The sequence below is a fragment of the Moschus berezovskii genome, chromosome 9 (genome assembly GCF_049115385.1).
Source record: "Moschus berezovskii isolate FMDL1 chromosome 9, NW_MosBer_1.0, whole genome shotgun sequence".
Taxonomy (NCBI): domain Eukaryota; kingdom Metazoa; phylum Chordata; class Mammalia; order Artiodactyla; family Moschidae; genus Moschus; species Moschus berezovskii.
In genome coordinates this window covers 25,905,338-25,930,713 of record NC_142468.1, presented here as the reverse complement: position 1 = coordinate 25,930,713, position 25,376 = coordinate 25,905,338, and the positions used below count along the sequence as shown (strand labels likewise).

At 35.9% G+C, this 25,376-nt stretch overlaps 1 protein-coding gene across 15 annotated transcripts in view; it reads left to right on the top strand.

The window, feature by feature from the left end:
• FUT8 (fucosyltransferase 8) overlaps positions 1-25,376 on the top strand; it is a 452,301-nt gene that overhangs the window by 257,283 nt on the left and 169,642 nt on the right. For all 15 annotated transcript variants that reach the window (XM_088839526.1, XM_055437108.2, XM_055437112.2 and 12 more), the window contains one exon: positions 3,305-3,733. In XM_088839526.1, coding sequence (XP_088695652.1) covers positions 3,531-3,733 — 203 coding nt within the window. In that variant the 5' untranslated portion in view covers positions 3,305-3,530. The remainder of the gene's footprint in view (positions 1-3,304; positions 3,734-25,376) is intronic.

Below are 25,376 nucleotides of genomic sequence, written 5' to 3'. Positions count from 1 at the left end.
AAAAAGTAACATGTGAATTGAATACCAGGTACTGTCTGGTAGGGAGAGTAGACCTATGTATTATCTATTGCTGCATGACAGATTACCCTAAGACTAAGTGGTTTAAAACACTCAATCTCTTGGCCAGGAATCTGGCCATGGCTTTAGCTGGATCTTCTAGCTCAGGATCTTTCAAAAACCTGAAATTAAAATGTCAATCAAGCTGCAGTGGTATCAAGGCTTGACTGGTGGAGGATCCATTTCCAAGTTCACTCACATGGTTATTGGCAGGAATCAGTTCCTTTCCACACGGGCCTCTTGACAGGACAGCTCAAAGTGTGGTAGCTTATATCTCTTGTAACCTTATCTCAGAAGTGAAATTCTGTCATTTTCACTGTATTCCATTTAAGAAGTAAGTCCTTAGGTCCTGCCCACACTCAGAAGGAGGAGATTACAAAAAGATACGGATATAGGACACGAGGATCGTTAATAGCCATTTTAGAAATTGCCTTAATAACACATGGTATATAAATTGTGTAAAATATTTTAATTGTTTGTATAAAATAATGTTTTATTTTATAAAGGAATATAGTTTCAGAAGGAAGCCTGACACATTTTGATCCATTTACTGTTTTGCAGATGAAGGGTAGTATGTGAATCTCAAACAGAAATGAATTCATAAATACTTGACAAGAAAACAACCGACTAAAAGAAGAAATCTCAGCAAATACTGTTTATAAATTTTAGCCAGAAATTAGCTCATGAGTTAGTGTTGAAATATTTTTGCTAATAAATTTGAAATATTTTCATTAATAAATTCATGCACCAATAAACTGAGTGGCTTTCATATCAAAGGCTGTACATACTTCCTTCAGCTATCCCATTGTCTTTGCAAAATGAGTCTTCTAGATGAGGAAAATTAAGACATAGAGAATTACTTTTAATGGCTGAAAGGTAACCATAAGATTGCTGATCTTATTGGCTTTTTAGACCAGTTTAATACTTAAGGGGTATCTTGTAAAATATATGTTAATAATAATAAACCTGAAAGTTGTTGAATGATATTATTTTCCTTATAATGGCACCGTCCTCTGCATTCTGCATTCATATGTGCTTTCTGGAGCATAAAATGCAGTTGAGGTTGATGTGCTCAGATTTTATATCATGTATCATAGAGGCACATGCCATTGTGACATCTTCACTCACTCATTCATTTATTTATTAAAAAATGTTTGTAACTAAGTTTTAAATACTGTTCTAAGTACTTTGGATATGTCAGTGAACATGGATAAAAATCATTAAGTTAACATTTTGGTTGGTATAGTTCAAAAACAAACATGATAGGTAAGAAAACACCCATTCCTTATAGATAAGAAAAAAATTACATATGTGCTCTTTTAAACCATACTAAGGAAAATTACATAGAAAGCTACTTGGTTTTCAGCTTCTTTTTGTTGATCACATTTTAAAATATTGGTTAAGACAACAAACTTTGGGGAAATATTCTCTCTAAAGACAGAATTAAAATCATGCTATTAATTAAGAAATGACCATGTTTTGCTCCTATAATAATTTCTTGCTTCTCATATGCAATATCAATATTACTGTAAAGTGCAGTAATTTAATGGGTTTCCTAGGTGGCTCAGCAATAAAGAATCTGCCTGCTTTTGCAGGAGTTGCCGCAGACACAGATTTGGTCCTTGGGTCAGAAATATTCCCTGGAGGAGGAAATGGCAACCCACTCCAGTATTCTTGCCTGGAAAATTCCACGCACAGAGGAGCCTGGCGGGCTACAGTCCATGGGGTCATAAAGAGTTGGACATGACTGAGCAACTGAGCACAATTTCTCCTCTTCCATGTAGTAATTTAATATCTTAAATATTTTTGATGGTTTATAAAATCCCAAAGCACTTGGTATGACAAAATTTATGTTTCTGTAACATTGTTACTGTTCAAATTATTTTACACTTTTGCTGGCTTTGAATATTTATGATAATTGTTATAATTTCAAGTAAAATGTTACAGCACATCTTTTATTATTTGTTATTGAGGTGATTCTTGTTTAGAAAACTCTGTGCTTTTGTTTATCACATTTGTCTTTCTAGGTTAGCTTTTTCTATGAAGGGGAAGATTTAACACTTTAAATGTCTTATTGGTATAGCTTAGTATTGAGTAGAATGTATTATAGGTTCAACATATGGTAACACGGCATTTTACAGTGGTGCATGTATTGTCAGTATTATTAACACAAACGTTAAAACTTCTTTTGTCAACTTACTGAATTAAATATATCCCTTAGGCCATTAGGGTGGATTTTTTAAATTGAGATGTGGGATTCAAAAGGACAAAAATAGTTTTCTTTAATTGTTGAAATCGTTTCTTCAACTTTTCTGTCTAGTCTTTCATAACTATTTAATTAACGGTTAAGCACCCATCACATTGTTTTGTATATAGAAACTATTTCTTTTCTCTCTTCTCTTTTACAAGGACCTCTCTGCCTGGAAATAAGACTTTGCTTACATAGCTCTGGAATTATCAAATGGTATTAAAGTTATATCTTTGCCTACAAATTTTTTCCTTGGGGGGAAAATTGTTTTGTTTCCAAAAAATTCAAAGCTTAATGATGTAGAAGTGACAAATGAAACTAATAACCTAGCCTGAGAAAGCATATCCATTTTGTAGTGTAAGATGCACAGTAACTAAAATTTAACTGGTATTAGACTTCTATTGCAACTGTTGATATTTTAAAATAAATTTGAGAAAGGAATAATCTACCATAATCCATATGAATCTTTGCTTATGATGTTTGGAGTGTTTGCCAGCTGTGTAATGGCTGTGATAACCTTTACTTGACTAATTGCCTATCACCTGCAGAGTGAAATGGTGTGATGACAGCTGAGCAGTGAGAAGGGGGTGGAACTGAAATTTTGTAGAAATGAATTCACTCATACAAAGAACATGTTTCAGTTTGAGATAATGGAAATATTAGCCCAGAATATGTAGTTGAGTACATTTTGTTTGGTTTTGAGTGAGTTTTCAAAGATACAGTCTTTTAATCTCAGTATATGTGCTATATTGCACAGTGATGTTAGAAGGAAAAGTAATAATGGCGTTTGGAGGACTTTCAGTCTTAGAGCTAATTAATTTATGTTGTAGAGCCTTGATTTAATATGGAGATGTAAAAGCTTTTCCTTTTTTCTTGTTACATTATTTGCCAGCCTTTGGCTACTTAAAACCAATATATTTCTTTTAACTCCATGAATCTCAGCTTATGCTATTTTACACATCCCAAATAAATTAAATACATTTCTTTCTCTTTCCACAGCATGTAGAGTCCATGAAGCACAGGAAAATAAAACTTCCTACTCATACCACCAGGAGGATCTCTTGAAAAGAGTCACCATAGGACTACAGGAGAGACTAATTTTTCTGAAGCATCATGTGTTGAAACAACGGAAGGCTACAGCCTTTGCACTGGTTAGAAAGAGACTGATGATGTTTTTAATTCTTTGAGCTCCAGGACCCCAGGAGAGTGAGTTGAAACTCTGAAAATGCGGCCATGGACTGGTTCCTGGCGTTGGATCATGCTCATTCTTTTTGCCTGGGGGACCTTGCTATTTTATATAGGTGGTCACTTGGTACGAGATAATGACCACCCTGATCACTCTAGCCGAGAACTGTCCAAGATTTTGGCAAAGCTTGAACGCTTAAAACAGCAAAATGAAGACTTGAGGCGAATGGCTGAATCTCTCCGGTAGGTTCTAAGAAACTGGGAAGAATGGTGAAATATTGTACTTTGTTTTTAGGTGCAGGGCTTCAGTCAGCTATTAAAAAATTACTTAATGATTTCTATAAACTGCTATTTTTGCAAAAATTTAAATAGTAAGGTACTTTCTGTACTACTTCTCTATGTAGTTAGCATAGAGAATTACTCTAGCAGATCTTGTTTTACATTTGAATTTTAGTATAGAAAAACTGACCTATTCAATTTATGTACTTATATTTTGTTTCAAATTATCTTCAGCATTTTGAAAATTTTAATAAATTAAGCTTTGTATGATTTGAATTAGTCCATATTAAAATGTTCATCATGGACTATAATAAACACGTTATAATAATTGAGAGACTAAGTCTAACTGTAAATTATGAAATGAAAAAAATTCATTCTTAAAACAACTGTATCTGGAATCTAGAGATTTATTATAATTGCTACTTCTAGTCTTAAAAAATATGACAAATATCTGTTAGAAGTCATCAACTTTTGGGAAAAACAAAGTTCTGTATTTTAGGGAGCAAGTGAACATAGTGTTAAATAGATAATCTCTATATTTGTTTTTAAAGTTATTGAATTTAGAAGTTCTTTAGTATCTTCTCATTCCTCATACTTTTAAATATGAAGGTGATTGTATATTTAGTGCTTGCTGTCTCTCAAGACAGCAGTCGAAGATTTAAGAAGATGAAAAAGTGAGACTCATCTACAGGTGGTCATTGAGTCTAAGGGAAGTAGTGTAGAGAAAAAGAATACAAAGTCATTTCTTTTTTGAGAAACAAATAAACTGAGGAGCTGAAAATGGAAGCATTCTGTTGTGCATAGAGCTATCAGAGCAATTGGAGAGCTGGAGAGAGCAATGCCGTGGAGGCCGAGGAGCCGCCTACATTTCTATGGCCTTCCACATTTCTACATTCTATGAAGAGATGTAGGTGGCAGCATCATCCACCTTTGGTGCTTCCCTGCCCTCACTGACCTTCATTCTTTATTTAGAACTCAGTTCTTCCCTTTTGTTTAGTTCCATAACTTTTCTTCACCCTGATAACTATTTTTGATCTCTTTATGTTCTTTGGAAAGCTGGGATATGTGTTGAATGAGTTTTACAACAATGAATGAAACATCATCCCTATCATTTGTAGGAGTAGTACCAATCAACAAAGTACAAGATAATCAGGAATTAGAAAGCAGACAGATAACTTATTGAAATTTGTGTATCATTTTATTTCCTTGTTGAGAAGAGCCAGGGAGGATCATGGAAAGGATGGTCTTTCAGAAGAGTCTTACTCATTTGTTATGGGAACCAAAGATTGATAATTAGAAGTTAGTAATAATAGCTGTCATTTGTTGAGAGTTTATTTTGTGCCAGGTACTGTGCCAAGGACTTTATATGGATTATCTCATTGAATTCCACAACTTTTTGATCGGATGCTGGTTCTGATTTTATAACCATTTTACAGATAAGGAATCAACAGAATACTAAGTGATTTAATTTTTCCCAAGATCACAGTTTTCACAAATGATGGTGCTTACTTTGAATCCTGGCAGTTTGAGTGGATATCCATGGAACTGGTGAATTGTTTTGCCTCTCTGAATAGAGGGGCTTCCCTTGTGGCTCAGTTGGTAAAGAATCCGCCTGCAACGCGGGAAACATGGGTTCGATCCCTGGGTTGGGAAGATTCCCTGGAGAAGGGAACAGCTACCCACTTCCAGTATTCTAGCCTGGAGAATGCCATGGACTAACTGAGTGACTTTCACTTTCACCCTTGAGTAGAAACCAGTGAGAAGTAAATGATTCAGAAATCTCAACTAAACATCTCATGTAGCAAATCAGCAAGAGTAGTTAATTTTGGAGAATCCTTGTAAGAATTTTGTTCCTTGAAAAGAGTTGCCTCTTAATTTAGGCTTATAAAAAATTGCTAATTTCCCCCCTAATTTCAATTTAAATACTGATACTTCAGTTGGCTTATTTCTAACTGCCAGGCATTAAGTTGGCCAAAAAGTTCATTCAGGATTTTCTTTACGATGTCATGGAGTAATCCTGAACGAACTTTTTGGTCAATCCAATATTTGTTTCTATTGCATGAAGGAAAACTTGCCTTAATATGAGTTATTCCTTCTGCAAAATAGCCTGAGTTTCTTGTCACTTTCTTTGTAGTCTTTCATGTTGTGAAGAATTAAGTTCTCAGCTTCTCAAATGTAGAGACAACTTCTAAGAGTATAGACATTTAATATGTCATGTTATAGCATATATACAATCTGAAAGCACAGATGGAGCAAATGAGCCTGTATACACACACACAAATAATTTTAAGAAAATATGTAATTAATTAGGGAAGAAAATTTCCTCAGGCCTTTCCATAAACTTTATTGATAGGACCATTTGTGTTTTCTCCAAAGAGATTTTATTTTAAACTGCCTGATATCAAAGGAAGAGCAGTAGAGGTACTAGTGACATTGGTTTCTTTTTCTCCTGTTATTGTAATATTTCATACTCAGCTTTCTGTGTCTTTTTTTAATAAGAAAATATGTTCAGAAAGTAGACTGTGTAGAATTAATTCAGATGTCTATAAAGCTAGATTATTTTTTTGAGATATGGTATGTGGATTGGAATTAGAAAGTAACCCAGAAGCCTGCATGTGTGCATGCTCAGTCTTGTCAGACTCTTTGCAACCCTATGGACTATATAGCCCCCCAGGCTCCTTTGTCCATGGGATTATCCCTGCAAGAATACTGGAGTAGGTTGCCATTTCCTCCTCTAGGGGATCTTCCTGACCCAGGTATCAAATCTGCATCTCCTGTGTCTCCTACATTGGCAGGCAGATTGTTTACTACTGGAACCACCTAATTCAGACGTCTTGTAAAGTTAGATTATTTCTTTTAGATATGGTATATGGCTTGAAATTGGAAAGGAAGTCAGAAGTCTGAAACTACAATTTTTAAACATTCAGGACAGTCATGTTTTAAAAGCAATTGCCCAACCCTCTAGCTTGTGTTTGCTAATCTTGTTGATAGGACTACAAATTTAGGAAAATAATTTGAAGATCATTACTCTGAGGGATACAAATGCTTTAGAGCAACGTGGGGAGGTTGCTGTATGTTGTTGTTTTTCAGTCACTAAGTCATGTCTGACTCTTTGCAATCCCATGGACTGCAGCATGCCAGGCTCTTCTGTCTTCTACTCTCTCCCAGTTTGCTCAAATTCATGTCCATTGAATCAGTAATGTTGTCCAACCATCTCATTTTCTGCCACCCACTTCTCCTGTTGACTTCAGTCTTTCCCAGCATCAGGGTCTTTTTCAATGAGTTGGCTCTTCACATCAGTTAGCCAGAGTATTAAAACTTCATGTTAAGCATCAGTCCTTCCAATGAATATTCAGGGTTTATTTCCTTTAGGATTGACTTGATTTGATCCCCTTGCAGTCCAAGGGACTTTCAAGAGTCTTTTCCAATACCACAGTTCAAAAGCATTATTCTTTGGGTATTTCTGTGTGTATCTATATGTATATTTAATTCTGAATTGTTGACGAATAATTTCTATATGGTAAAATTCACTCCTTCTAGCATAAATGTCTATGAATTTTGACAGATCCTTGCAGTCATGTAACCAGCACCACAATCAAATTATAGAAGAATTCTGTCTCGCTCCAGAATTCTGTTGTTCCCTTTTGTAGTTAAAATTATATTCTACCTTCTGTCCCTGGCATCTACTGATCTATTTTCTATTCTGTGTTTCTTTTCTGTTCCAAAATGTCATATAACTAGAGTCATGCAATAGGTATCCTTTAAGTCTTTTTTTTTTTTTCCATTTAGCGTGGTATATTTGAGATTCATCACTGCTACTTTGTGTATTGGTAGTTCATTTTTGAGCAGTATTCCATAGTATGTTTGTGTCAAGGTTGTTGTTTTTTTTAAATGCATTCACCAGTTGAAAGGTGTTAATATTTCCATTTTGGCGGCTATTATGAATGAAGCTGTTAAAAGCATTTGTCCTGAGTTTCTGTGTGTGAGTTTTTATTTCTCTTGGGTAAATCCCTAGGAGTGGAATTGCTGGGTCGTGTGTAAGTGCATTTTAACTTTATATAAGAGGCTACCCAGATGTTTTCCAGAGTACTTGAACTATTTTCCATTTCCACCAGCAGTGCTTGAGAGTTACACCTCTCACCCTTGCTAGCACATGCTGTTGTTGGGTGTTTTTACTTTAGCTGTTTTAATCGATCTGTAGTGTCATCTCATTATAGTTTCAGATTGCATTTCTTTAATGATTAATGATGGTGAGCATTTTTTTATGTGCTTATTTGCTATTCATCTACTCAGTTTTGTTGCTTATTTACAAATTGAGTTGTTTTCTTATTGAATTCTTAACAAAATGTATTCTATATATATGTGTGTGTGTAGATATAAAATAAAAACATAGTAGCATAAACCAATAAACATTTATTTGCTTCTGATTATTCAATTTCAGTTGTCCTCAGCCGGACTGTTTTACCAATTATATCTGGGGTACCGATGTGGTGTAGCCATCTGGTGGCTTCATTGTGACTGGGCAGTCTGATGACCTCACACGTGTTCGGTGATTAAGGGGCCATCAGCTGGTTCCCCTCTTTCTGGCTTCTCTAGAAGGATAGCCCAGGTTTCTTACCTTGCAATATTCTAAGCAGGCAAAAGTAGAAACTGCAAATCCTCTTGAGGCCAAGCATGAAAAGTTACACAGTATCACTTCTGCCACATTCTGTTAATCTTTGCAAGTCAAAGGGACTTTCCACATGTAGGGAGTGGAAGTAGGAACTGCGAAGAATTTGTAGCCATTTTGACCCACAGTTGTCATCCCTAGATGTAATGTTGAATAGATTAGGTCACATAGTAGTGGTCTTGAACAGCCAGAGTTTAGTCTAGGCTTGGTTGGTAGATAATAAGAAATCATGATTGGTTTTTCAGCAGAGGAGTGTCACTGTGAAAATGGTTGAGGAAGATTTAGATTTTCAGGTAGATTTGGTCATGTACTTGACTGGAGTGAAATTAACTGGGAAATACAGTATTAATCTAGAGATGAGGTGTTGCTGACCTTAATTAATGATTAAATTGTGTGGCTTTGGTACCAAGGTACATCTGCTTATTATTCCATGTTTCCTTCATGCTTTTATCTGGCTTTCCCCAATCATCCTTTTCTTACTTGTTGATTGCCAGCATCTTGAGTATATATAAAATATCTTTCTTTAAAAGCTTAGAAGTCATCACTTTTTAGCATACCATCCTACAGGAATGCCTTTTCAGATTTCATATTTGTTTTGTCTCAACTTTTATTAACGTGAAATTGCTATCAGTTCACAGAATCTTTGCTTCTTATTCTTAGGATTTGAACCTGCCATTCTGCCTCTCAGAATAGAAATTAGCAGAAAACACCTGGAAAATTACTGAAACTTGTTCTGAAACCCCATGAGCAGTGAACCTCATTGACGGATGTCAGAACTGGACAGAACATGTAAAATTTAAGGAGTGCTTAATTGAAAGCTTTCCTCTTAATTCCTTATTCTAGTTCTATTTATTTTGGGGAGCATAATTTTAAAAAATTCAGTGTGAATTTGTAGCTTTTTTTTTTTTTTGGTCTAGGAAAGAAAAGATTTCTTTTGGAATTTAGATATTAGCTATAAGCTAAATTTTACAGACCATGAAGGTATAATTACCTGTGTTTCTGAGCTACATACTAGTCTCCTCAGTTGGATTAGAGCCAAATCATGGATCTTCCAGTGGAAAAATTTGTTGTCTGATACAACAAAAATTTGTTGTCTGATACAAAAAAAGTATGAAACACTGCCATGGGTAGGAAGGAAACTGATACAGTTTTTCATAGGTCATATCTTACTTGAGTTTGAGAAACTGGTATTAGAAATTGGAGATGCCTTTGTTCCTGTTGGTTGTTTGGATGATTTGCTGTAGGCAACCTTCTCCATAAATGCTTGTCTCATTTGTAGTGTACTTGTGTTGAGTCTCTCAGTCATGTACGACTCTTTGTGACCCCATAGACTGTAGCATGCCAGGCTTCCCTGTCTGTCAACCATCTCCTGGAGTTTGCTCAAACTCATGTTCATTGAGTCAGTGATGCCATCCAACCATCTCATCCTCTGTTGTCCCCTTCTCCTCCCACCTTCAGTCTTTCCCAGCATCAGAGTCTTTTCCAGTGAGTCAGCTTTACGCATCAGGTAGCCAAAGTATGGAGCTTTAGCCTTAGCATCAGTCCCTTCCAATGAATAAAGGGTTGATTTCCTTTAGGATTGACTGGTTTGGTCTCCTTGCTGTCCAGGGGACTCTCAAGAGTCTTCTACAGCACTATAGTTCCAAAGCATCAGTTCTTTAGTGCTCATCCTTCTTTATGGTCCAACTTTCACATCCATACATTACTTCTGGAAAAGCTATAGATTTGACTATATGGACCTTTGTCAGAAAAGTGATGTCTCTGCTTTAGAATCTGCTGTCTAGGTTTGTCATAGCTTTTCTGCCAAGGAGCAAGAGTCTTTTCATTAAAAGAGTATACTGATTCTATTCTTATAGCAAGTGAATGGATTGAAGTGTATAGAGCATCTAGCTATAACCTTTGCCCCACCTTTTATTTTTACTTTTATTTTTGAAATCCTCCATCCATTATTCCTTGTGCTATCAAGAATGTCTTACTTTTCCATATGGAAAATATTCCTTTCCTATGTTAGAATATCTTAGTGAGATTTTTAGTCAATATTCCTAGCCTTCTCAGTCTGACAATCAGATGCTTTCTCCCTGGAATTTGTATTAACCTTTTCACATATTGCCATAGTCGACTGTTTGCTATGCTTACCTGTAATATTTCCTTCTTACAGTGTCTTTAGGGTTTTAGTATTAAGGTTATACAGAAAAGTTTTATTCTCAGAAAGTGTTTGTATAAAAGTGGAATCCATTCTATTTTATATCTTTGTTAGAATTTCACCAGTGAAGCTGTCTGGGCCTTAAGTCTTTTTTTTGATGGGCGGTGGGGAGGAATATAGGTTAGTTTTCGTAGAGACAGGAGACATGTGGGAAGGCTTCAGATTCTACATTTGTTTTTTTTAATAGAAATTGGACCATGCATATTTTCTATTTTTTTAATGTCAGTTTTGGTAAAATGTATTTTTCAAGAAACGTGTCCATTTTATCAAGATTTTAAATGTATTAGCATAAAGCTGTTCATAATTCCTTTTTACTTTTCTACTTTATACCTATAATATCTGTAGTACTGTTTCCTTTCTCATTCTTGATTTGTTTATATTTCCCCCTTTTATCTTGCAAACAGTTTATTGATTTTATTTATTTTTTCGAAGAATTTCTCCTGTTTTTTTTTTCCCCTATTGTATGTTTGTTTGTATTTTATTGATTTCTACTCTTAGTTTGTTAATTTTCTTCTTGTAGTATCTTTGGAGGTTTTTTTTTTTTTCTTTCTGTTTAAAGCTTTTTCAGAAAGAATTTTATATTATTGATTTTAAGCCTTGCTTTTTTCCTAACATATGCCTGGAGAGTTATAAATTTTGCACTAATCACAGCTGTAGAGAGCACAGTTGCATCTTGCCAATTTTGTCAGTGACTTATTTTAATTGATATTCAGTCAAAAATAGTTTCAAATTTCTTTTGTGATTTTTCTTTTTAACTTGCTAGTTATTTAGGGCTGTATTTTAACCCAGTGTCTGTTATAAAGTGCACATTATGTTATTATAATTTTGATTTAAATTAATCATATTACTCTATAATTGACTACATATTTATTCTTTCTAATGTTGTTTAGTCCTTCCTGCAGTTTATTTCTTCCATGCTGATCATTTCCCTTCATTCTGGAGAATATCCTTTAGTATTTTTGGTAGTACAAATTTGATGGCAATAAATGTTTTTTGATTTTCTTTTTCTGAGAACTTTTAAAACATATGCAGTGTTGAGATAATGTTTGCTTGTATAGAATTTAATTTGGCACATTAGAATTTAATTTTTTAGCACTTTAAACATGTCATTCTATTGTTTTCTGACTTACATAGTTTTTGTTGAGAAGTCAGCAATTTTACTTGAAATTTATCTTTTTCTTTGGCTACTTTTTCATTTTAATTTTTGTCTTGGTGTTATACAAGTTGACTGTGATGCCCAGATATGACTTTGTTTTTATCTAGTTTGAAATTCACTGAGCTCAATTCTGAGATTTGATATCGTAGGTTTTAGAAAATCCTCAGCTATTACCTCTTTAAATACTGCTTCTGGACTATTCTTTCTCTTTTCTCTTGAAACTCCACTTACATGTATTAGTACATTTCCTTTTATGGTGTCTCACGTGCTTTTTATGTGTCTTTCACAATCTAATTTGTTTTTGTACTTCATTTTATGTGTTTTCTTTTGAACTGTCTTCCAATTTATTTGATCTGTCTTCTGCACTCATTCTGATGTTAAGCACACCCAATTAGTAATTTATGTATTTTGATTCCAAAATATCTAGTTCATTCTTTTTTATGATTTCAAATTTTTTTGTAAATTTTCTATTTTTCATCAATTTTGTCCATGTTTTTTAAATAATTTCTAACATCATTATTCTAACATTGCTATTATATTGTCTGCTAATACCTGGATGATATCTGGATCATCTTTTGTTCATCTTTTCCTATTGATTATTGGTCAGATTTTTTTCCTCTTTACATGTGCAGGAATTTTTTTTTTTCTCTTTTTTAAGAATACTGGGGTGGGTTGCCATTTCCCACATCAGGGGATCTTTATTTTTTGTTAGTGTAACAAAATATTTTGAAAATATGTTGTCTAAAAGTAGTTACTGCAAGATCAAACCAGTCAATCCTAAATGAAATCAACCTGGAACATTCATTGGAACGACTGATGCTGAAGCTGAAACTCCAGTACTTTAGCTACCTAATTCAAAGAGCTGTCTCATTTGAAAAGACCCTGATGCTGGGAAATATTGAGGGCAAGAGGAGAAGAGGGCAACAGATGGTGAGATGGTTGGATGGCATCTCTGACTCAATGAACATGAGTTTGAGTAAACTTCGGAAGGTAGTGATGGACAGGGAAGCGTGGTGTGCTGCAGTTCGTGGGGTCGCAGAGTCAGACAAGACTTAGTTACTGAACAACAACAAGCATCCCTTCAAATTAAGCTACTGTACCATGGACAAAACTGGCTATAAATTTGTTGTTCCTATAGTTTCCAAATCTTCAAAATCTTTTGTAGAATCCAAACCTGTACTTCACCTCATAGCTAGAATCAGTAAGTGCTCCCTGGGTAAAAACATGGGCCAGTTATACAGTGCTGTTTTCTGGACTGTTAGTTAATTTAATCCTGCATTTAAAAATACCTCTCTAATGGCTTTAAATGGGTTATATTTTCAAGTTACTTGTTTTTAAATTATTTTTATTGTTATTATTACAACAGGGTTTCCCTGGTTGCTCAGACAGTAAAGAATCTGCCTTCTGTGCAGACCTGGGTTTGATCCTTGGGTTGGGAAGATCTCCTGGAAAAGGGAATGGCTACACACTCCAGTATTCTTGCCTGGAGAATTCCATGGATGAAGTCGTCTGTCGAGCCTGCAGTCCATGAGTAGAGTAGGGTTTGCCATTAACTATTATATTCTACCTGAAACAAAAACTACTTAGATTGAAAATTGTTGGAATTCATTTATCTTAATACAGCTGCTATAAAGAGATTCCCAAATAGTTCCTAAATTTAGGTCCCTAGAACTGTTCTATTTCTTGCCCATTTTAAAGGTCTGATTGTTCAGGTTTTCCTTTGATTTACTTTTAATTTTTTCTCCCATTGTACCCCCTGCTGTGTGGTAAAGGAAAGTAGGAGTTTGGGCAGGTTGGAAGTTTGCTTGTTTTTTTTTTTTTTTTTTTTACTAATATCAGTGATCTCTGCTTCATTGACCAATATAGTGTATCTCTTAGGAGAAAGAGTTCAAGGTGAAATCTAGATAGATTGAGCTTGATGTGTTTTCTTTTTTTTTTTTCATTAGTCGATTTTATTTTTTTTTTATTTTTTAATTTTTTTTTGTAATTTATTTTTTATTGGAGGCAAATTATTTTACAATATTATATTGGTTGGTTTTGCCATACATTGACATGAATTCGCCCCGGGTCCACATAAGCTCCCCCTCCCGAACCCCCCTCCCACCTCCCTCCCCCCTTTATCCTCCCTCTGGGTCATCCCCGCATGCCCGCCCCGAGCATCCTATAACATGCATCGACCCTGAACTAGTGATTCATTTCACATATGACAACATACGTGTTTCAATGACATTCTCCCGAATCATCCCACCCTCACCCTCTCCCACAGAGTCCCAAAGACTGATCTATACATCTGTGTCTCTTTTGCTGTCTCGTATACAGGGTTATCATTTGCATCTTTCTAAATTCCATATATATGCGTTAGTATTGATGTGTTTTCTAAACGTATCCAGTAGAAGGTCGGAAAGTTAGTCTAGAAGTCAGGGAAAAAGTCAGGATGAGAGAAAGATACCTTTGGGAATCATCTGTATAGAAGTGATTGCCAGAAAATGTGTTGCACAAGGTAAAATTTCTGTGTTTATTTCAGGTAACCCACTATCATCATAGGTTTGGAGGGAAGGAAGTGTGGGAATCGTTTTAAAGGAGATTTTAAAGCATATCTGGAAGAACTCCTTTCTATTAGTAGTTTGTCAATAAATAGCTCTTTAGCTAATGATAGTTAATAATTAAAAGAAAACATAATTTAAATACTTTCCTAGAACTCAGAATACTTGTTTCTCTTTGTTAGAAAGGAAAAAAATTCATATTAAATATTTAGCATAATACATTAGATTTCATAAAATGTACATGTTCCTCAGAGTGACTATTTACCCTGAGAAAATCAGTTGAGTTTTTTGGCCTTGAGTACAAAAGAAGAGAAGGTTGATTGGGATAGATGATTGATCATATTCAATAAATTTGTAAGTCTTTACAGAGACAAAATAATTGCATAATATACTAGGTCATGAAGGAGTATAGAATAGGTTTTGTTCCTTAGGATTTGTCTTTCATAACTGAATTATATGAATTTTTAAAAGATGATTGTTGCTTTTACATGTGGGAATTATATTTGCCCACTTTGAGGTTTATTTGAAATACAGAAATTTTAATTATTCATTATAACTACTCAGAAAGGCCTTTAGGGAAGACTGCACCATTCTTTGAGAAAGGTGTTACATGAATAAACATATTAAAATCCTGAATATTAATTGGAAGAACTGATGCTGAAGCTGAAACTCCAGTACTTTGGCCATGTGATGCAAAGTACTGATGCATTTGAAAAGACCCTGATGCTGGGAAAGATTGAAGGCAGGAGGAGAAGGGGATGACAGAGGATGAGATGGTTGAATGGCATCACCGACTTGATGGACATGAGTTTGAGCAAGCTCTGGGAGTTGGTGATGGACAAGGAAGCCTGGCATGCTGCAGTCCATGGGGTAAAGAGTCAGACACGACTGAGCAATTGAACGGAACTGACCATGAGCTTTATTTAAAATACAGAAATTTTAATTATTCATTATAAATATTCAGGCATTTAGGGAAGATTAGGCTGTTCTTTGAGAAAGGTGTCACATGAATAAAGATATTAAAATCTTAAATAACCAAGTTGAAATTATTTAATCTTTGTGATTTAGTTTTGTCATATAGAAAAAGTGAGTATGCATTAAATATTTTATAATGTTTGAATATTTGAATTTAGGGGCCTTGATTAAACATTTTTAAAATCTTTTATTCTTTATTCTTTTATGTTAGTATTACTGAACTGATAATGGTTTCAAACACATATTACTGATAATTAAAGGTAAATAATAATAGGAAATATGGCCATAGTGGTTCATCAGTTTCAGTGTTACTTCATTTATGGATGATGTATGATATGCTATAAACAGTGTACAAGGAAAAAAACTTTCCTGAGCTGTTTCTCTCATTTCTTTAGGTGTACTTTTATTTCACTGGGGAAGTTTCTTTTAATATTTTTGAGGTATCATGTTGCCATTTTATAATTCATTTAGGTAAAATCATGAAACAAAGTGGTTGTTTAGCTTGATCAGGATTCTAGACAAAGCTGTCTGAAAGAGAATGAACGTAAAAAAAGTCTTCAATGTATTAGTTAACTTACGAATTACAGTAGCTAGAAAGCGGTATAGTGTAAAATGGCACACTATGCTTATCTTGTTGCTGGTTCAAATAGCATAAATTTGATCTTAATACAGTCTTTTTGTTCTTTTAAAATGTATGCAAATGCGATTGTTTGGCAGAGATAATTGTACATCAGAAATTCATAAGAGAGTATAATGTTTGGAGAGAAGCCGAGGTGCACTTAATAAATATAGAATACTGTATCTTCAATAAAGACAAAAGGACACTCAAAAGTATAGTTTAATGTTAATTTGCATTTATATTCAATAACACTTCAAAAATATTATCTGTTACAGAATGATATGTACAGAAACTAAAATGACTTAGTCATTTTTCTGTAAGTCGGTGACAGAAGTAAAAGCAGAATCTTCTGAGGAATTAGGAGTTTGTATCTAATTTTCAGTACACTTCCTATTGGTCATTTTTTAATACTTTCTCATGTTCCTCTTCTGTTAAATATTATCTTCAGGAAAATATGTTTTACTAGCCTACAGATAATGCAAAACTATCCTATTTATTATTACGATTACTTTCGATAATTGTTAAATGTGATCAAAGATGTTCATATACCAGTATTAGAGAATTGTTACATCTTTTAGTTATATAAATGCACCTGTGTAATCCATAGGGATGGTGTTTCATGTTTATTGAACTTAACTGTAGTAATAGTTTATAATCTGTATAAAGAAATGCAGATGGCACATTTGACACAGTTTGCTATGATCACAGTACTGCAGTGTTTAATGAGGGTCATAGAATCTGTGGGAAGAAACCACATCCTGTAATTTAAGTTCTAAAGTTACTTGGTCAACGATACATGAATTTTTTAGAAGTGGTATGACTGTATGGAGTGGGAATAGGTGTAATGCATCTAAATGTAGCTTCCCTTGGCCCTTTAGAGTTCCTGATAGAGTCATAAACTGCTAGTGCAGTTGTCCACATTAGGTAATATCTTGCCATATCTGGTTTCATTTCTTGTTATGCTATAATAATCCTTATAGTTGGGGCCAGTGTCACCTTTTTTGGAAGACTGTACACAAACTATGTGTGTTTTCTTTTAAGGAGATGTGTACAAACTGAGATTTATTAGTTTTTGAGCCAAACCTAGCATCAGTCCTTATTCTGATCCTTGAGAAGAATATAAAAGTCATTTTACTGTATCTCAATCATCAGTGTACTTCCTAGCATTATGCATAGTACATTTCTCCACATACTGATAGTGGTATGTACTGTGCCTGTGCCTGCGTGCATACACACACACACGTGTGTGTGCATAGAAGTTTGTTGTAAACAAGCCAAGTCGTTATTTGATTTTTTTTTTCTTTAGAGCTATTGGTAGCTTTCAAAAAGCAGAGGTCAGTGAGGAAGATAAACCTCTCCCCCATAATTTTGCTCTCTTTAATATGTTACAGTGTTGGCAAGACTCAGATCGAATCCTGCCACACACAAATGTTTGTTCAGTTCAGTCGCTCAGTCGTGTCCGACTCTCCGTGAGCCCATGAATCACAGCAAGCCAGGCCTTAAGCGGGTACAAAAACAGTCACAATCTGTTCTGTAACTTTGTCAGAGGGCATGCTCTTAGTCTTTTTTAGTTGTTTTTATAGAGCTTCCCTGGTGGCTCAGAGGTTAAAGCATCTGCCTCCAATGCGGGAGACCTGGGTTCGATCCCTGGGTCAGGAAGATCCTCTGGAGAAGGAAACGGTAACCCACTCCAGTATTCTTGCCTGGAGAATCCCATGGACGGAGAAGCCTGGTAGGCTACAGTCCACAGGGTCCCTAAGAGTCGGACACGACTAAGCGATGGAACGGAATGGATAGAGATGGCTGGATGGCATCACCAACTCGATGGATATGAGTTTGAGTAAGCTCCGGGAGTTGGTGATGGACAGGGAGGCCTGGCATGCTGAGATTCATGGGGTCACAAAGAGTCGGACACAACTGAGTGACTGAACTGAACTGAACTGAACTGATAGTGTCTTTTGTGAAGGGCTCTCTTGAGGCAGTTGTGATAGTTGTTCTGATAACATGTTTTGGTATATTTTCTGTTCTGTTGTTAGAGAATGTCCGAAAGAGCCCTGGGACAACATATGGTTTTGAAACCTAGACCTAACATGTAATTCCAAAGGTTGTGATCTACTGGAGTTATTATGTTTGTACATATTGTTCACAAAATTGTTCACAAAATTCTTCTACAACATTTCCAGGTTCCCATTTTCATATATATTGAATTAATTTTACCAGTAAAATAATATTTGTAGTATCTACCTAGCTAATAACAAACTACCTTTGATTGTAAATGCATGACACGACATGCATGTATGCTCAGTCACGTCCAACTCTGCAGCCCCATGGACTGTATAGCCTGCCAGACTACTCTGTCCATGGGATTTTCCAGGCAAGAATATTGGAGCGGGTTGCATTTCCTTGCCCACGGGATCTTCCCAACCCAGGAATCAGACCTGTGTCTCCTGCGTTGACAGGCAGATTTGTTCCCACTGCACCACCTGGGAAGCCCTTGATTAGAAATAGAGCTGGCTGAAGAACTTAGTATCCATCACTGCCCTGGTAGTATGAACTTTTCCCCAGCTTTCCTGAGTACAGTTGACACCTTTCATTGTGTAAATTTAAGATGTGCAGCGAGGTGAGTTCTGGGGGAATGGGAAAGACTGCATGGGGTCTTTGTTGTCGCACGTGGGGTCTTTGTTGTGGCACACAGGCTCTTCCCTAGTTGTGGTTGTGAGCTCCGTAGTTGTGTGCAGGCTTAATTGGCCCACAGCATGTGGGATCTTAGTTTCCTGATCTGGGATTGAACCTACCTCCTCCGCATTGGAAGGTGAATTCTTAACCACTGGACCACCAGGGAAGTCCCCAACGTGATGATTTGGTATGTGTATATATTGTGAAATTTTTGTTACACTTTCATCACCTCACAACAGAGTTATCTTTTGTGTCTGTGTGTGTACTGTAAGATTTTCAAGATCTACTCTATTAGCTTTCAGGTATATATATAATACAGTATTCTTCATCACAGCCATCATATTGTACATTAGATCCCCAGAACTTACTCATCTTATAACTTGAAGTTTGTTCTCTTTGATCACCCTCGTCCATCACCTCACCCTCCCTCCCCTATCCCTGATCCTGGAAACCACCAATATATACTCTTTGTACTAGTGGCTCAGACGGTAAAGCATCTGCCTGCAATGCGGGAGACCTGGGTTTGATCCCTGGGTCGGGAAGATCCCCTGGAGAAGGAAATGGGGACCCACTCCAGTACTCTTGCCTTGAAAATTCCGTGGACAGAGGAGCCTTGTAGGCTGCAGTCCATGGGGTCGCAAAGAGTCGGACACGACTGAGTGACTTCACTTCACTTCACTATGAGTTCAACATTTTTAGAGTCTATACATAAGTGAGATCATACAATATTTGTCTTTTTTTCTCTGGACTATTTGACCCTGGAGCCATGCTTTCAAGGCTTATCTGTGTTGTCACAAATGGTAGAATTTCCATATTTTATCATGGCTGAATAATATTTGATTGTATGTATATACATAACATATTCTTTATTTATTCATCTGTTGACACTCACTTAGGTTGGTTCCATGTCTTGGGTATTGTGAACAATGATGCAGTGAACATGGGAATTCAGATATCTTTTACAGATGTTGATTTCATGTTTTTGATATGATAATTAGTAATGTTGAGCACTTTTTCATGTATTTGTCAATTTTTATGTGTTTTGAAAAATGTCTATATTCAGTTTCTCTACCTATTTTAATTTATTTTCAATCTTAATTTTTTTAATTTTTTTTTTAACACCAAAAGCATTTTCTATTGGGGTATAGCCGATTAACAATGTGTGGTAGTTTCAGGTGAACAGGTACACATGTACATGTATCCATTCTCTCCCAAATCCCTCTCCCATCCAGGCTGGCATATAACATTGAGCAGAGTTCCATGTGCCTCTGCCCATTTTTGAATCAGATTTTTTTGATTTTTGTTATCGATTTCATGAGCTTGTTATCAATTTTTTACTATTAACCCACTGCATGTGGCTATCCAGTTTTCTGACAATATTTATTGAAGAAATTACCCTCTCCTCATTGAGTATTATCAGCTCTCTTGTTAAATGTTAGTTGGCTACATATTCAAGGGTTTATTTCTGGGCTCTTGATTCTTTTCCATTGATCTATGTGTTTGTTTTTATGCAAACACATGCTGTTAGGATAGCTATAGCTTTGTAATATAGTTTGAAATCATGAAATGTGATGCCTCCCACTTTGTTTTTCTTTCTTAGGGTAGCTTTGGCTGTTAAGGATATCTTGTGGTTCCATACAACTTTTCAGATCGTTTTTGCTACTTCTGTGGAAAATATCACTGACATTTTGATGGGTATTGCATCAAATCTTTAGATGCAATATCCTTTCCATTTCTTCACTTTGAGCCAGTGTGTGTCCCTAAAACTGAAATGAGTCTCTTGTAGGCAGCATATTTAGGTATACCTTAAGAATCTCAGGTTCAGTTCTAGACCACCACAAGAAAGCAAATAAGGCAGTAAAGCAATCACACAAATTTTTTGGTTTCCCAGTTATAAAGTTTATACTGTGTGGTAGTCCATTAAGTATACAATAGCATTATATCTAAAAAAATATGTATATACCTTAATTTAAAAGTACCTTATTTATAAAAACCCCTAACCATCATCAGAGCCTTCAGCAAATTGTAATCTTTTTGCCAGTGGAAAGTCTTCTCTCGATATTGATGGTTGCTGACTGATCAGGGTGGTGGTTGCTGAAGGTTGAGGTGACTGTGACAGTTTCTTAAAATAAGTCATTAATGAAGTTTATAGCATCTTCACCAGAAGTAGATTCCATCTCAGGAAACCACTTTCTTTACTCATTCGTAAGAAGCAACTCCTCGTCCACTCGGGATTTTCATGAGATTGCAGCAATTCAGTCACATCTTCAGGCTCCCCTTCTGATTGTAGTTCTCTTGCTATTTCTGCCACATCTGCAGGGACTTCTTCTATTGGAGTCGTGAACCCCTCAAAGTCACCCATGAAGGTTTGAATCAGCTTTTTCCAGACTCCTGTTAATGTTGATATTTTTACTTCTTCCCATGGACAGAGGAACCTGGAGGGCTATAGTCCATGGGGTCGCAAGAGTCGGACACGACTCAGCGAATAAACCACCACCATCACCATGAATCATGAATGTTCTTAATGGCATCTAGATTGGTGAATACTTTTCAGAAGGTTTTCAGTTGACTGCCCAGATCCCTCAGAGGAATCACTGTCTGTGGCATCCATAGCTCTATAAAATGTATTTCTTAAAGAGTAAAACTTTGTTCAGTTCAGTTCAGTTGCTCATTCATGTCCGACTCTTTGCAACCCCATGAATCACAGCACGCCAGGCCTCCCTGTCCATCACCAACTCCCGGAGTCCACTCAAACTCATGTCCATCGAGTCGGTGATGCCATCCAGCCATCTCATTCTCTGTCGTCCCCTTCTCCTCCCACCCCAGTCCTTCCCAGCATCAGTCTTTTCCAGTGAGTCAACTCGTCGCATGAGTTGGCCAGAGTATTGGAGTTTCAGCTTTAGCATCAGTCCTTCCAATGAACACCCAGGATTGATCTCCTTTAGAATGGACCGGTTGGATCTCCTTGCAGTCCAAGGGACTCTCAAGAGTCTTCTCTAGCACCACAGTTCAAAAGCATCAATTCTTTAGCACTAAGCTTTCTTCACAGTCCAACTCTCACATCCATACATGACCACAGGAAAAACCATAGCCTTGACTAGATGGACCTTTGTTGGCAAAGTAATGTCTCTGCTTTTTAATATGCTATCTAGGTTGGTCATAACTTTCCTTCCAAGGAGTATTGTCACCCTGCTTATTTAACTTATATGCAGAGTACATCATGAGGAATGCTGGGCTGGAAGAAGCACAAGCTGGAATCAAGATTGCTGGGAGAAATATCAATAACCTGAGATATGCAGATGACACCACCCTTATGGCAGAAAGTGAAGAGGAACTAAAAAGCCTCTTGATGAAAGTGAAAGAGAAGAGTGAAAAGGTTGGCTTGAAGCTCAACATTCAGAAAACTAAGATCATGGCATCTGGTCCCATCACTTCATGGGAAATAGATGGGGAAACAGTGGAAATAGTGTCAGACTTTATTTTTCTGGGCTCCAAAATCATTGCGGATGCTGACTGCAGCCATGAAATTAAAAAAACTTTGTTAGCAGGCTTAAAAACAACTTGAATCTAGTCATTCTGTTTCTTTTGATTGAAGAATTCAGTATGTTTACAATTAGAACAGTTATCGATATGTAAGGATTTACTAATGCCATCTTAATATCTGTATGGGCCAAAATATTGGAGAAGAACAGATACTCCCAGACTCATTTTGTGAAGTCAGCATTACCCTGATATTAAAGCCAGATAAATGAAGCAAAGCAGAAAACTACTGACTGCTGTCTCTGATGAATGTGTAAAAATTCTCGACAACAACAAAGCATATCTTTAAGTATTTATTCCCTAATAAAGAGTGAGATATTTGCCTAATAAAGAGTGAAATCACTATTCCTAGAGTGTAAGTTAGAGCATACACCGGTATACACAAACGCATACACCACATGTACTATGTGCTAAGGTATTTTAAAGTATTTTTCTGACCAAGTGGCATAGTTGTATAGAGACTGACTATTATTACAATAGTCCTGTGTAAATTATGGTTTTTATCTTGTTTCTGTTATGTTTCTAATACCATTTGTATACATAGAACTTCTGTTTTAGATCAGATGTGTGTTTGCCTGATCTACTCATCTAAAAGAAATAAAATGTTTTGCAGAAATCATAAACTATATAAATTTTTTTTTAATGACCACTTTAGTTCCACTAGAGTATGAAATTGTTACACCTGTAGTTGTTTGTAAAGTGAATATCTGTAGTGAGGTAAGAAATATTAAATTACAGGAATAATTCTTCAGTTCAGTTCAGTTCAGTTGCTCAGTCATGTCCTACTCTTTGCGACCCCATGAACCGCAGCACGCCAGGCTTCCCTCTCCATCACCAACTCCTGGAGTCCACCAAAACCCATGTCCATTGAGTTGGTGATGCCATCCAGCCATCTCATCCTCTGTCGTCCCCTTCTCCTCCTGCCCTCAATCTTTCCCAACATCAGGGTCTTTTCCGGTGAGTCAGCTCTTCACATCAGGTGGTCAAAATATTGGAGTTTCAGCTTCAACATCAGTCCTTCCAATGAACACCCAGGACTGATCTCCTTTAGGATGGACTGGTTGGATCTCCTTGCAGTCCAAGGGACTCCCAAGAGTCTTCTCCAACACCACAGTTCAAAAACATCAATTCTTAGGCTGTCAGCTTTCTTTATAGTCCAACTCTCACATCCATACATGACCACTGGAAAAACCATAGATTTGACTAGATGTACCTTTGTTGGCAAAGTAACGTCTCTGCTTTTTAATATGCTGCCTAGGTTGGTCATAACTTTCCTTCCAAGGAGTAAGCGTGTTTTAATTTCATGGCTACAGTCACCATCTGCAGTGATTTTGGAGCCCAGAAAAATAAAGTCAGCCATTCTTACTAGTCTAGTAAGTGAAAGCAAGTATTTGCTGAATTGAATTATGGGTTGTATTAATGTGCAAAGATAAAACAGACTTAATAGTATTTTAAGCTTCTATATTTAGAGAACCAAACAAACTAAAAAGTGCATTTTGCTTTCAAGGTTCAAACTTCAAGAGAATGAAGTTTCTGTACATATTAAATGTATCTATGCATGTCTAAATGTCCATACATTAATACTTTTCTCCCCTGCTCTGAGTTACTAGACACTGTATTAAAAACATTATGGACTGTTTTATATTAACCCTTTCCTTTGTAACTCCCTTAAAGAAGGGACTGTTTCATTCACCTCTGTATATTCTGCAGTATTAAACATAGCACCTCCTTCACAGTAACTTTGAATATATTTTTAGGAAAGCATTTATTCAGAGTTCTAATACCGAAATATCCAGAGAAATTCACTGTAAGGATTATTATGTTGTTGTTGTTGTTGTTTTCACTAATTGTTCTACCTGTTCTTTATTTTTCTTTTGCTGAATCCAAACTGCTTCAAGGCAAAATTCCTGAAACTAATTAGTTTGGGAAGCACCCTGACATTTTCTATGAATAATATGTGAACTTCAGAAAATAAAATATATGTATCTTTACATCAAAGTGTAAAAATTGAGAAGAATTAATGGTAGCTATAGGAAGATGGGTTTTTAAAGTGTATACCATATAGGTGACCATTTTGCCTCTCCTCTCTTTACTGAATTCTACCTTTCTCCTTTCCACATATTCAATCACTAGGAAAGAGTAGGCCTGGAGTTGTTTCTTTGACATTAACTGCTAAGATTATCAATGGTGTTTAAAAACTTTATAAGACTATGATCTGTACTTCCAGTTGATGACTGCTTTTGTTACTTTATAAATGAGAAACAGGATGGTTTACATGTTATGTGTAATGTAAAAGAAAAATTAAAAATAATTTCATACTCTGTATTTTCTTTAACAGAGTAATTAAAATTTTTTCATTGGGGTATAGTTGATTTACACTGTTGTATTAGTTTCAGGTGTACAGCGAAGTGAATCTGTTTTACACACACACATACATCCACTCTTTTTTAGATTCTTTTCCCACATAGGCCATCACAGAGTATTGAGTAGAGTTCCCCGTGTTATATAGTAGGTCCTTATTAATTATCTATTTTTATATAGTAGTATGTATATGTCAGTTCCAATCTTCCAATTTATCCCTCTCCTCCTCTCCTTACTCCCTGATAACTATGAGTTTATTTTCTACATCTATAAGTCTGTTTCTGTTTTTGTAAATAAGTGCATTTATAGCCTTTATTTTTTTAGATTCCACATTTATAAATGAGAAATGGATGCTTTGCATGTTATGTTTGAAAGTGAAAGTGTTAGTTGCTCAGTTGTGTCTGACTATTTGTGACCCCATGGACTGTAGCCCTCCAGACTCCTCTGACCATAGGATTTTCCAGGCGAGAATATTGGAGTGGGTTGCCATTTCCTTCTCCAGGGGATCTTTCTGACCCAGTGTTTGAACCCGGGTCTCCCGCATTGCAGGCAGATTTTTTATCATCTGAGCCACCAGGGAAGCCCAAGAATAGTGGAGTGGGTAGCCTGTTCCTTCTCACAGATCTTCCTGACCCAGGAATCAAACCAGGGTAAATTTATAAATATAGATAAATATTGATTCCACATTTATAAATGAGAAATGGATGCTTTGTGTGTTTAGTGTTTAAAAAAAAACTTGAAAATAACTTCATACTCTGTAATTTTGTTCTTTAATAGAGCAGTTTTTTAAATATAAAATTTGGAAGGAGAATAATGCTAGAATGATTTATAACTAGACTTTTGTTTTCATGGAACACCCCAAAGT